Source organism: Ascidiella aspersa, chromosome 7 (assembly GCF_963924565.1).
Source record: "Ascidiella aspersa chromosome 7, kaAscAspe10.2, whole genome shotgun sequence".
Taxonomy (NCBI): Eukaryota; Metazoa; Chordata; class Ascidiacea; order Phlebobranchia; family Ascidiidae; genus Ascidiella; species Ascidiella aspersa.
Genome location: NC_139453.1, coordinates 6,177,217 through 6,190,987, shown reverse-complemented (window position 1 = coordinate 6,190,987; position 13,771 = coordinate 6,177,217). Strand labels below are relative to the sequence as shown.

Here is a 13,771-nt window from a genome sequence, read left to right as displayed (position 1 = left end):
ATTAAACACCCCTATTCGCTACAATTTCTACAAATTAATAATGAATCTCAAGACTCCGGTTAAATGTGCGTTTTCGTCAAGTCCAGAGTTCGGCCTCTTTATGTAACAAAAATGAGGTGGATAATACAACAATTCAATCATAGGGACATATAACTCATGCACTCACAATACTTGGTTGGAAAATTTGCACCAAATGCCATTCCACCTTTACAATTTTCAGTTGTGGCATATCAGTTTAAAAATTTGGTACTGCGCATGTCGGACTCAGTTTATTATGTGGTCTCACTCTAGTCCTGAGTCAGACTTCAGCAAAACAAACCAAGTCCCGAGCCTGACTACTTCGCAGCCCTGGTCATTTGGATCCATCCACTTTAAGAGATGTCTTCTAGCACGCTCAACTAGAGAGGCCTGTTATGTAGTTGTTGGCAGATAAACTTACAGATGGGTGCCGAATGTGATCATCCAGAACATTTTCAAATGCTAGGGAATGATGAAGTTAAGCATGCAATAGTGTGTGGAAATTAATGTACGCAAATCCGTTTTTTTTTTTCTATTTATTAATAAATTGTTTTGTCGACAGTAATGGAAATGTTTTCAACCTAAAGGCGCTATAAGAAAAAAAAAATTGATACAGTCATAATGTGCAATAGTCAAAAAGCTGTTATCTAACAGCGGTTATATTATTGATGTTATTAGTATTCAGTTTTGCACCGGGTTTGAAATAAAAGCACTGAAATTTTGAAAGTTCGACGACTATTCTTAAAAAAGACTACTTTTTTGCAGGTCCAACCAGGTTTAAAGCTGTAATAAATAACGCTGTATAGTATATTAAATTCTAAAACGATGTCAGATGATATTTCCACTGTTCATTCCGGTGCCCCTGACTCCTATCAAAAGCAATGTTCTTCTCTGAGAAAAGGGGAGTATATACTTATTAAAGATAAGCCTTGTGAAATTGTGGAAATCTCAACATCCAAAGATGCAATGGTAAATTTATTATTTAAAGCTTGTAAGTTCTTACTAATTTAATTTGTGTTGGTCACTTGTTTGTTATTTTTAATTGGACCTATTTTTCCATCTCATGTGAGTTTGCCCTGTGAAAGTTGTGGCTCTAAAAAATTAACGTATGATTGTTGCTTTAAAGTCAATTGGGGCAGTAATGTGAAAACTTAAGTATGATACTGAAACGTACATACATAGCATATATGTGCTACCAGTGTTCCCGCTAAGCGCATATTTTTTGCGCATTTGCGTAAAAATTTTGGGCACTTGCACACTTTTTTTCACGCACTTTTTTTTCACGGAAGAGCGAAAGCCCCCAAAAATTAAAAGTTGTTTTTTATTACTAAAATTCAACCTTCAGTCGTCTACTAAAGCCCAGATTATCACTATTTTGCAAATATTATTACATATAATACCTTGGGTACTCCATTTTTACTTTTAAATTCCAAAAAATGCTCAAATTAGTTTTATTTAAGCTACATATGAGCAAAAAAGTGCCCAAATTAGTTTTATTTAGGCTACATTCAAAACAAAAGTGTCCAAATTTGTTTTATTCGAGATGTACGGCCAAAAATGTGCCCAAATTAGTTTTATTTGAGCTACGTACGAACAAGGAAGTGCCCAAATTAGTTTTATCAGAGCTACGTACAACCAAAAAAGTGCCCAAATTAGTTTTATTTGAGCTACATATGGACAAAAAAGTGCCCAAATTAGTTTTATTCGAACTACGTCCTGAACAAAAAGTGCCCGATTTAGTTTTATTCGACCTACGTACAAAACAAAAGTGCCAAGTTTGTTTTATCCGAGCTACGTACGACCAAAAAAGTGCCCAAATTAGTTTTATCCAAGCTACGTACAAAACAAAAGTGCCAAGTTTGTTTTATCCGACCTACGTATGACCAATAAAGTGCCTAAATTAGTTTTATCCGAGCTACATGTACAGACAAAAAAGTGGCCAAATTAGTTTTACCCAAGCTACGTACTAAAAAAAAAGTGCCCAAAATAGTTTTATCCAAGCTACGTGCAAAACAAAAAGTGCCTAAATTAGTTTTATTCGACCTATGTATGACCAATAAAAGTGCCCAATTAGTTTTATCCAAGCTACATACAAAACAAAAGTGCCAAGTTTGTTTTATCCGACCTACGTATGACCAATAAAGTGCCTAAATTAGTTTTATCCGAGCTACATGTACAGACAAAAAAGTGGCCAAATTAGTTTTACCCAACCTACGTACTAAACAAAAAGTGCCTAAAGTAGTTTTATCCAAGCTACGTACAAAACAAAAAGTGCCTAAATTAGTTTGAGATATCTGCGCGAAAAAAGTGTTTCTTAACTAGGGGAGGTGCTCCCCCCTAAATAGAGCGCCGTCAAACTCTCAGGGCGTTGCAAGGACTATAAATATTTTATTTTGTGTGCAGTAATTTTTATGGTTACATGTTACGCCTTGTGTGATTTCTGCCTATATTCAATGTCTTATGCTTTACTTTGAATTTGAAATGACATGCATGTGTAGTTTCACCCGATACTTTAGAAATTTTAGAAATTTATGCAGTTCTAAGCCCAAAGGTATACAACCATTGAGACTTCTAGACCTTGAGATCGCGGCAATGCACTAATTGGAACTTGAGATTAACTTTCCGGCAGAAAAATTCACAAAACATACAAACATGTGAAATAGAGTTAATTATAGTTAACTAGGGATGTTCAAAGTAGAATCCCAAGGTATTCTAGAATAATAGGTTTGGAATATAGAATAACGAATCCAGAATAGCGAATCCTAGTATATTTTTGTTAAATTATTTAATTTTGATTTTGTTTAAGGAAGGAATTATCTTAATCTACCCCACAGGGCCCACAATCACAGCAATAAATCGGCCAAACAATTCGCTAACATGTGTACATTATAAAAAAAATCTCCCATATGTTTAACATTCTTAACAACTGTCATTTGAAGGAGTTCTGTAAACTGTAATATGTTAACTGTCCGGGTTGAAGACTTATATTTTTGCCAATGGTGGGTACAATGAAACACTGCACGCAGAAGTCTTAGGCAACTGAATACTGTTTTTTTGGCATTGTTTGGTCTTAGTGCTTCTCTTTTGGCTGACATGATCTGTTATTGTTATGCAGTCAAAATAATGTACTGCAAAGAATACATAGTTACTATTGACATAACGAATTCTTACAATTATACTGCGCATAGCTGCATAACCTCGCTGAATATTGGCCTAAAGTTGACCTGAAACCCTATAGCGTATTTTGTGAATGGCCAGAACATTTTACAACGTAATGCTACTTTTGCAACTTAACGCATTTGGGGCAATTGCGAACTCCGCACCCGACATTACACGTTAGGCGCCCAATAATGCTTGATTGACACCTAATTATTAGACGAACGTTATCACGAGACGCGAAGTAATTGGTCGCCCGAAAAAACGCTAACCCTGCACTACCAGGTTACATTTAAAGTGAGCACTATAAACTGGTCGACTTACCACACGCGTTTGTATAATTAGGCCTAACAATCGCGGTAAAACATTAAATTATATCGGTGCCAATTACATGAAAAAAAACGGCAGAATTGGATTCGATATTCTACTTTGAACATCCCTATAGTTAACCCACTCGAACCCAAACGCCAACCAGCACCCTAACTTAAAGGGTTTGGTTGGGCAAGTAATGCTAAGTTTAATCTTCTTAAGCATTTTGGAGCATAATGGTTGGAGATTGTAGTAAGACGTAATAAGAATATCAAAGCCCATACAGAAGTAGGTATCATTTTGAATGTTTCGAATAACTCTTTATTCATAGATCGCGAATAAAGAGTTATTCGAAACGTCCAAAATGATACCTACTTCTGTATGGGCTTTGATATTCTTATTACGTCTTAAGCAGATTTGTTAAGTCAAATTAGTGCATTGTCTAAGACTTCAAAATCTAAAAGTCAGACTTTTACATCTATTTCATGCCCGAATTGTTGTAGACCTATTTGATTAGAACTGCACTAATTTCTGACTTGCATCTTTTACAATGAATTTTGGCTTATTTTGTCGGAAGAAGGCAGTAGTACAGTTGACAAGGATTCAAGTTGTGCATAAAGGTTAGACACCAGGCCATGGTAACTGGATTATTTTGCGATACACGCGAATCTTTTGATTTACAACTTTTTTTTGTCCTAATTTGGAGATATATTTTATATCAAGGTACCTTTGTTTAGCACTGTTTGTTTTGTGTTATAGGAATATACTTGCTTTATATAAAAAAACTCGCGTGGTAATAGCTTTAAACTTTTTTAAACAAATTTATTGCAATAATCTGGGATATGCTTTTATTTGCAAAAAAAAAAAAAAAAAAAAAACCTTTCATGCTGGTTTTTAACGCTTAAAAGGTTAGGACTGTCCGAAGATAAAACTTTTAGGCTCATTGTTTTGGTAAAACAGTGTACAACGCAAAATTATAATATACTCAAAAAAACAATGTTGCGTGTTGTCAACTAAAGAAGTAGCTTGAATTTGTGTCAATATAAACAGGAAAAACGCGAGGGCGAAACCTTATTTTAATTAAAGTTATCAGCTTTAAGTAGAATGCCTAACCTGTTTAAAAGGTAAAAATGTTTTCTGCTAAAACCGCTGCACTACACGCGATAATTACCTTGACCATTGGACGGTTACATGACGCTACGCTTGACTAAGTCTGCCACACAAACGACCAAGCAAAATCATGTCTCAAGCGAGCGCAATACTGCAAATAAAGTGACTAATTTTATGTCTGGGAGAAACTAATTAATTATTAGTGAAAAAGTGCTGATCTTAACAGACTAAAATAAGTGAAGACCAAAAACTAGGTCTTCCGCGTATCGAATTTGGGCAATTTTTTCTTGAAATTTTGGGCACTTTGCACACTTATTTTCGGCTTTTGGGCACCTGCGCACAGGGTAAAAACCAAAAGGGAACACTGTGTGCTACCTTTCTGAGGCTCCATAGCTCAGTTGTTCCAGCAATGGTCTGGTTTACCTAGTGGTTTTTCTAGCCTGCCTCCTGCTTGCACTACAATCCTAATCATGCTGACTGATTTCAGTAAGCTACTCTAACTGCATCCTGTTTACTCTTTGGTGAAGTTACAAATCTTGTGGTAGATTCTTAGTTTTGGTTTGCCCGAAGTTGTGAGCTCCTTTCACATTGGTACATCAAAATCCACGCAGACTCCATGAATCTGTCGATTAATGTAGAAAGCATTGGCGTATGGTTGTTTCTCGACTTGCATATCTCTGAGCCTGTGTAGCTCAGTTGGTAGCTAGCGCTATGACCGGAGGTTGTGGGTTTGAATCTCACTGCAGACCACTTGTTTTTCTAGCCTACCCTGCTTGCATCAATGATAGACATATTTGGTGAGTCTACCTTGGCTTTCGGTGTACTAATGGTACGTGATACTTGAGCCATAAGCCTTGATCAAAAAGCAGCTTCGTATCTAAACATAAATTGCCATATATAAAATCTTTACAGACAGTTATTTTTTAGGGTTTGGCTTGATAGGCCATTATGAACTTTAAGAGACCGCAACAACATTCTTTCGAAGACTAATTGCTAATTCTTACCTGTAGTAACACAAGATGGCGATATTTTAAAATACCGTAGTGTTTAGTATAACGTTTCAGTCCCTCGAAATATCTTAAAAAAACACTGACTTATAAATATTATTATAAGACATTTGCATTCAAACTAATTGTTAACAAAAACTGCCACAATTGCTTATGATCTTCTAATACAAACAATTCAATAAATTCAAATAAATAAAGTTTATCGCTGGGTACATCACAAGTCCAATAAACTTTTCCAAAGGTGTCAACGGCTGGGTCAAACATTTAAACGTTTAAGTCAGGGGTTCCCAACCTGTGGTACAGGGTTTTTCAGGTGGTACACGAGTAGCTTCTGTTTTTTGTTTTTTTTAATTTTGGATTCACAACTTTTATATTTTGTTCATCTGTTTTTTTCACAAAAAAATCTGTTCATTGTTACGTGGCTATCCCTGTTGTTTCGTACCATAACAATCCTTAAAATACAGGTCATGTCAATTTTCAACAAGGAGCACAGTTGATTTTAAAATCTGTTTGACGCTCTGGAACAGTGGCCGTGAATTATGTGAAATGGTTGCTGTTGAAAGCTATCATCTACTGTTTTATAGCTTAATCTATAAATATCATTGAATAATACTAAAAATAAATAAAAAATATGATTTGATCAAATTAGTTCTTCAAGTAGTGGTACGTTTTGCAGTACAGAGCGTCCCAGTGGTACGAGATCATAAAAAGGTTGGGAACCCCTGTTTTAAGTTTAACAATAAACCTCACAACAATTTGCCAGTGTAGCAATTTGACTATTTAATTGTTTGCTGGTAAACAATTAAAAAAACGATTTTAAATCAAATTCAAAACGCTGTTTTTTGTCTCTTGTTTGGTCAACCATAAACGCAATATATTTTTTCCGTCTCGCCTTTCGTTATTTAATCAGCAAGTTTGTGTTTTTAATCATATAACACCTGGGAAAACAATCATCATTTAGTATAGCAGGATTTGAAAGACGCGCTTGCATTTAGCGTAGTCCCGTACAAGCATCGTTTAGTATAGCAGGATTTGAAAGACACGCTTGCATTTAGCGTAGTCCCGTACAAGTATCGTTTAGTATAGAAGGATTTGAAAGACGTGCTTGCATTTAGCGTAGTCCCGTACAAGTATCGTTTAGTATAGCAGGATTTGAAAGACGCGCTTGCATTTAGCGTAGTCCCATACAAGTATCGTTTAGTATAGCAGGATTTGAAAGACGTGCTTGCATTTAGCGTAGTCCCGTACAAGTATCGTTTAGTATAGCAGGATTTGAAAGACGTGCTTGCATTTAGCGTAGTCCCGTACAAGTATCGTTTAGTATAGCTGGATTTGAAAGACGTGCTTGCATTTAGCGTAGTCCCGTACAAGTATCATTTAGTATAGCAGGATTTGAAAGACACGCTTGCATTTAGCGTAGTCCCGTACAAGTATCGTTTAGTATAGCAGGATTTGAAAGACGCGCTTGCATTTAGCGTAGTCCCGTACAAGTATCATTTAGTATAGCAGGATTTGAAAGACGCGCTTGCATTTAGCGTAGTCCCGTACAAGTATCATTTAGTATAGCAGGATTTGAAAGACGCGCTTGCATTTAGCGTAGTCCCGTACAAGTATCGTTTAGTATAGCAGGATTTGAAAGACGCGCTTGCATTTAGCGTAGTCCCGTACAAGTATCGTTTAGTATAGCTGGATTTGAAAGACGTGCTTGCATTTAGCGTAGTCCCGTACAAGTATCGTTTAGTATAGCTGGATTTGAAAGACGTGCTTGCATTTAGCGTAGTCCCGTACAAGTATCGTTTAGTATAGCAGGATTTGAAAGACGTGCTTGCATTTAGCGTAGTCCCGTACAAGTATCGTTTAGTATAGCAGGATTTGAAAGACGCGCTTGCATTTAGCGTAGTCCCATACAAGTATCGTTTAGTATAGCAGGATTTGAAAGACGTGCTTGCATTTAGCGTAGTCCCGTACATGGTTCTACCAAAATCAATCACCTGTTTTTCTCTTATCTTGTTTTTCATTTTTCGCTTGAAGTTAATGATTGCACACGCAGTTTCGCAGCTGGCGCCTAGCAGGATTGTCGATGATGCATGTGTTCGCTTTGAGTTAAAAGGTTGCTTTAGCTGGATGTTAATTGGCTGTTTCTGATAAGTTTTGTTGTTATTTATGTCATGATTAGTCACTATTTTATGATGTCATTATCATTAATGTCAGACGGAAAGCACGAAATAACCTAAGTTAAAAATTTGGGCCCCTTTCTTTTTGGATTTTCTGGATACGGCCTTGATACCAACATATCTTGGCCGGTTCAAAAGTATTTAGCATTGCAGACATTTTGCCAGTAGGTATGTGAAAAAAGTTATTTTTAATGCTTTCAACCTTCAGGTTCATTTGGTTGGCCTGGACATTTTTGATGGGAAAACATACCAGGATCTTTATCCCTCTACTGAAAATGTTAAATGTCTGATTGTGTCCAGAACTGACTATCAGGTGAGATATATAGCAGAGTCCAGCAAAAAAATTATGGCAATATTTCTGCCACACTGATTTGTCTAATATATATATATATATATAGAGAGATATAGTTTTTTCACCAATGATTTAACCTGGCCTTTTATTTTGGTGTGGTAAGTTCAATGATTTAACCAGGCCTCTATTTTGGTGTGTTAACATAGTTCCTGTATTCTCAGGGTGCATTGTTAAACAAACTAACATAGTGAATAGCAATTGAATTGTCGAGCCAAGGAGTGCAACATCTCAAGCCAGTTCAGTTGCATTCAGTTTTAAACATACCATTCTCTTTTTGATAATTTACCCCCCTGGGCTCTGGTAGAAATCTCTGCGTTGAGTCACTGGGTGGCAGTTATTTAAATTTTCTGTGTTAAGAGGGTTGGAGATCTTATGCTTGGAGATCACTCGCCCGCTCACTTATGCTAATTCCAATGTTAATATGTTAATTTTTTATCGGGAAATCAGGCCAATGGAAGGCTTTTGAAAGTTGATGTCGACTGAAGTTTTTATGAGTTAACAGACAATAAACACAATGATAGTTACAAAACCTTAGTTCCTTATTCAAATAGAATCATACATAAAGTTACCAACACTAATTACCACAGCATAAATATAAAACATAACTTACACCGCAACAAAAGTACATGTTAACACTAACAAAGGCACCACTCAAATGAAGAACAAATGAGAATCGAGGTTTAAATGAGGCATGTTTATGCTCTAGGGCTAGGAAAAGCGCGCCACTAGGAGCAGTGTTTAATAAAATAAAACACCAAGGTTAACAAACTCATAATTTTTTTTTCTTTAAAAAAGTGAATCACAACGATTAGAAAGGTTTACAAACACTAGACAATGCATGGCAAACGCAAGAATAAAAACATTACAGTCCATCTCAACACCAACTAATTCACTGCATTAAAGTGATACACACAATAGGACCATATGTACAGCAATGTACCTTGGCTCCCTCGTATACTCATACAATCAGAGCAACCGATCAACCTTAAATTCACCAGACGAGAGATAAGAACCCGACTATGTGTTGACGAACTCCTCTGTTGTATGACAACCACCGTACTTACCACTGGGCGAAGCATCCAACCATTGGATATATACTCGATGCTTCCTTTCAACTTCTTGCATCCTTTACAAGCATTGAAATACTATTGAGGCCGTCCATTATTGGCGATATGTGGACATTCACCACGATCTTCTAACTGCGCTGCATCTGTGATTTCACTGCTCACATGTACAACTCGTTTAGTGTGCGCTTTACTAGGTTTGCTAACTCGAGAGCCAATCTTACTGGGCACGACGATCTGGCCACATTTCCAGGTCTTCTCCAATTCTTCCGATCATGGAAGTGGTTCTCACCAGGTTTGTGATTTCCTCGGGATAACAGTAGTGACCACTAGATGACAAAAACAGTCACGACGTCTTTGTTGAACATAGTTGCTTGACCACAAGCAAGATGAAGTACAGCACCTGCTTTCTGGAGTGACGACCTGCTAAGTAAAGAGGCAAGTCGTTCTTGACGACAGAAACGATAATGCTGCACAATTTTCCACCAACACAAGTAGGAATCAGGGCTTGAAATTTTAAAATGACTTTCCTTTCATCGCCAAACTTAAAAACTGTATGCAAAGGAGTGATTTTAACGTCATGCTTCAACTTGAAATGTAAATTAAGTTAATAATTTCGCAGCCATTGTTCACCACAGATGGTTTTCGAGCAAGCAGTGTCTATAACTGCCGAAATAAAGGTTTCAGCTACGCAACTGTTGGTTGAAAAAATAGCACAATGTTGACTTCATCGTCTGAAACATCATTAAAAGAAGTAGATGTATTATAACTTTGTGAGGACATGTCGCCGCCCAATGCATTTTAGGATCGCATAGGACGCATCTAGATATTTTCCCAAACTTATCAATAGGATTGAACATTCTTTATTCGAAACCTTGTCGTTGTTTTGAATTAATAGCTATGCAAGATTCTTCTTGGACATCAATACGCAAACCTTTGCGGTTTCAGTAAATATATGCATTTTAGACCAGACTTTATCGATTGGAACATAAGGTCACTTGCAAATGTCAATGCCAATTGTCATTCCTTAAAAGTTAAATTTGCGCCATCCAACAATTTAAAAGAAAGTATTGTATCTGGCAATTCCATCTCTTGAAACGTCATCTTATGCGATAAATGTTCAAACTGTAGAATGTAGTCAACATCGTCATATCAGTTAATGTTGCCATTTCATTCTCTGCGTTAGTTCTACCTTAATTGCTAAACAGCCTTTTCCGCTTTAGAGTTGCTCTCAAGGCCCTCTAGTAGGACAATAATTGCTTGTTCTTTCTTGATGACGCCCGTGACAAGCCACATTTCTACCTTGTTTTTCCATGCAGAATAAGGCAAGTCGTCTTTAAACTTTAGTGGGAATCTCTTTGTACTTGTTGTCATCTTGTGTATTTACTACTGGTTTTCTGTAACCATCCTCTGCTACCATTGAAGGTTGATGCTGACTAAAGGACAAACGAGAGCCGTTTAAACGAGGCATGTTTATGCTCTCGGCAAAGCGCGCCACAATGAGCAGTGTTCAATCAAATAAAACACTAAGGTTAACAGCTTTTATTGTTTTTCCAACAGTTCGGATCAAACAAGCAAAAAGCACTACAAATTTAACACAGGTCACAGAGCAATCTGCTTAAATGCCCCATGGAAACCTAAATGGGTTTTCAATGTAGAATCCCAAGGTGTTCTAGAATAGTATGTTTCGAATGTAGAATATCAAATCCAGAATACAAATTCCTTATGTATTATGTTGAGGAATTTTACCTATTTATGAATATTTGGCATCTGTATGACAATACAACAATTTAAACGACCACATTTGATTTGAAATAATCAAAAATTATTGAAAAAGAAAAAGAAAGAAAAAAGCATGTCAGTTATCCTTCTGTTAAAGGTAGCTCTACTGGCAACTCATAACCGGGAGCTATCTCTTTTATCAAAATCTAAAAATGCTACCCTGCTACAAGGTTTATTGTTCTTAAATCTCCAACCATCACATTTGTTATTAGTTTGGTAGTTTTATTGCTTTGATTAGGGGTAACTTTAGGGCAAACATATGTGGCCAATCTGGTTTGTCTGCTTGTTGTTTGAATTGATTCTTCTGGCCTGTGAAGTCAGAACAATGATTTTCTTACACTGTAACAAAAATGCAAAAAACATAATTTACTTTATTATGCTAGAGCAGTGGTTATCAACCTTTTTTTCTTTCATGGCTCTTTTTCGTTGCACAAAAATACATTTTTATGAAATAAAAAACTATAAAATACATTTAGAACAACAAACAGAAGAACATATTTTAAAAAAATATATATTTATTGAGTTGTGCATTAGTGAGATTAACAATAAATCAAAGTATTTTTGGCCCACTGGTTGAGAACTCTGTGTTAGATGAATCTTACAGTGTATTTTTTTTTTAAGTTCTTTAATAAACTGCCAGTGCTATTGCAATACGCAAGCTGAACATCATTTTTTGCATGCAACATAATTTTTTTGGTCCGGTGTAGTAAAATGTTCCCAATAGGGATGTTCAAAGTAGAATATTGAATCCTTTGGATTCGAATCCAATTCTGCCGATTATTTCGGGTAATTGGAACCGATATAATTTAATGTTTTACTGCCGATTGTTTCGCCTAATTGTACAAACGAGTAGGGTAAGTTGGCCTGCCGCTTTGGCGACCAATTTACAGGGCTTGCTTTAAATGTAGCCTGGTAGTGCAGAGTCAGCATTTTTTCGGGCGACCAATTACCAATATTTTTCGTCTAATAATTAAGTGTCAATCAAGCATTCATGCCGAGCCTTCTAAAAAGCGCACTTAAAATTTATGCAGCACCAATGCAAAGCGAAACGCTACTATGCAAAGTCAGTAATTTTAAGACTACTTGAGTCCAAAGTCCAATTGCATGTCAGTTCAAATACGTCACACACGGCCTTCTGAAAAGTGCTTTTTAAAATTTAAGCTACTTTGGATTTGTATCGAAGCTTCCGATATTCTACTTTGAACATCCCTTTGTTTGACACGGTATCAGGTGACTGATCGCAGAAACCTTAGATTTTCAAATCCATTTTTAGCTGTTTACAATTGTAATTATGGTATGGGCTGTAAATCTTCTTGCAATAATGTGTTCAACATCACTTTGAGCAGCACCGTGCATTGGTCTACAAGTCATCAAGATTGTATGGGCTGAAGTTAACGATTGCACACTAACTGTTTCGCAACTGGCACTTTAAAGGGAGTGTTAACGACACATGTGTTCGCTTTGCATTTAAAAGTTCACTATTTATACTTTATGATTTCATCATTGTTATACGGAAAAATTACCCCCTCATTTTGCTGTGATTTGAAGTCCTGTGTTAAAAAATTGTGATGCATAACTACACAAAAAAATATGGGGTTGTTGCCTTAACTTTTTTTCCCAAATGAGTAAAGCAGCACAATAAACTTCATAAATTTACTCACACAACCGTCCGTGATAAAACGCTTAAATGATAGCGATTCCAATTACCCAATATAAACGACAAAATTAAAAAAAAAAATTGCTTCAATTCTAACGATCCAAAAATTTTAACTTTAAACAACCATAACAACCACTTAAAACTGTTCATTTAAGTTGTAAATGCATTACAGGTTGTTGACATTGAGGATAGATTTTGTGAACTCATGTTGGACGATGGTTCAGTTCGCACTGACTTGAAATGTGGTCAAACAGAACTCATAAGCCAAATACAACAGCACATTGATAGAGATGAAGAATGCCATGTAAGTGTTGTCATGTTAAGCACTAAGAGCCTAGTTGGTTGTCAAATAGTATGCCTAAAAAACACAATGAATGTCTGTTATTATTTTTCTGTCATTAATATATGTGACTGCCGAAGTTATGGTGTACTATATATATACATTGGCAATCTACTAAAGAAACCGGATAGACATATTTATGTGAGTTACATGCTTAGCTAAGGTTTTTAAATTGAAAATCCTTTGTCCACAAGTAAACAAGTGGGCTGAATTAACAAAATTTCAACTATTGCTCAATCCTTGGAACCAAATCATAGATTTATAGTTATTAGAAACGTTCTGAAAAATTTATTAAAGATTCATTTTTCTGTGACAGTTTAAGCCACAGAGTACCATAATTTATTTATTGTTCATTTTATTCAGGTCACTGTGCTCAAAGCCATGGGCAGAGAACTAATTATTGAAATAAAAACTAAGCAATCAAGAAAGTAGCAAAAGAAGCAGACTACCTATTTTTGGAACTACTTAGCTGTCTTTTCCTAATATGGCAAACCTTTTTTCACTCTGTATGCTAATAGCATCTCCCTGTGTTCAACTGTAATTAAGTGCTTCAATTTTTGTACAGCAACTTTTTTCTTCCATTTTCCCGGCCATCAAACGTGTTTAAGAAACTTAACAATTTTTAAACTGTCTTGATTTACTTTAACTGGCCTACCAAGATGATTTTTCAAGCAGTTGTCTAAAGAGGAGTTTTTGCTTTGAGTTTTATCTCTGGCGGGTTTCTCTGTGTATATTATCTTTTTGTTCATTATCTCTAAACTCGGTCGGTAATATTAAAGACAGGTTACACCTGGCTTTTGGG

General features: G+C 36.1%; 1 protein-coding gene across 1 annotated transcript; it reads left to right on the top strand.

Annotated features, from left to right (window-relative positions):
• The first annotated feature begins 843 nt into the window (after nt 1-843).
• Nucleotides 844-13,401, top strand: LOC146137438 (eukaryotic translation initiation factor 5A-1-like). Its single transcript, XM_083394338.1, has 4 exons — nt 844-987; nt 7,983-8,087; nt 12,802-12,933; nt 13,333-13,401. The coding sequence occupies exons 1-4, from the start codon at nt 844-846 to the stop codon at nt 13,399-13,401; spliced, it is 450 nt and encodes a 149-aa protein (XP_083250464.1).
• The last annotated feature ends 370 nt before the right edge of the window (nt 13,402-13,771 follow it).

What these genes read in the sequence shown, in the direction of transcription:
- LOC146137438 (XM_083394338.1), top strand. Translation starts at nt 844, where the DNA reads ATGTCAGATGATATTTCCACTGTTCATTCCGGTGCCCCTGACTCCTAT. An exon ending in CAACATCCAAAGATGCAATG is followed by an intron (nt 988 to 7,982) that starts GTAAATTTATTA and finishes TTCAACCTTCAG; the next exon opens with GTTCATTTGGTTGGCCTGGA. An exon ending in ATAGAGATGAAGAATGCCAT is followed by an intron (nt 12,934 to 13,332) that starts GTAAGTGTTGTC and finishes CATTTTATTCAG; the next exon opens with GTCACTGTGCTCAAAGCCAT.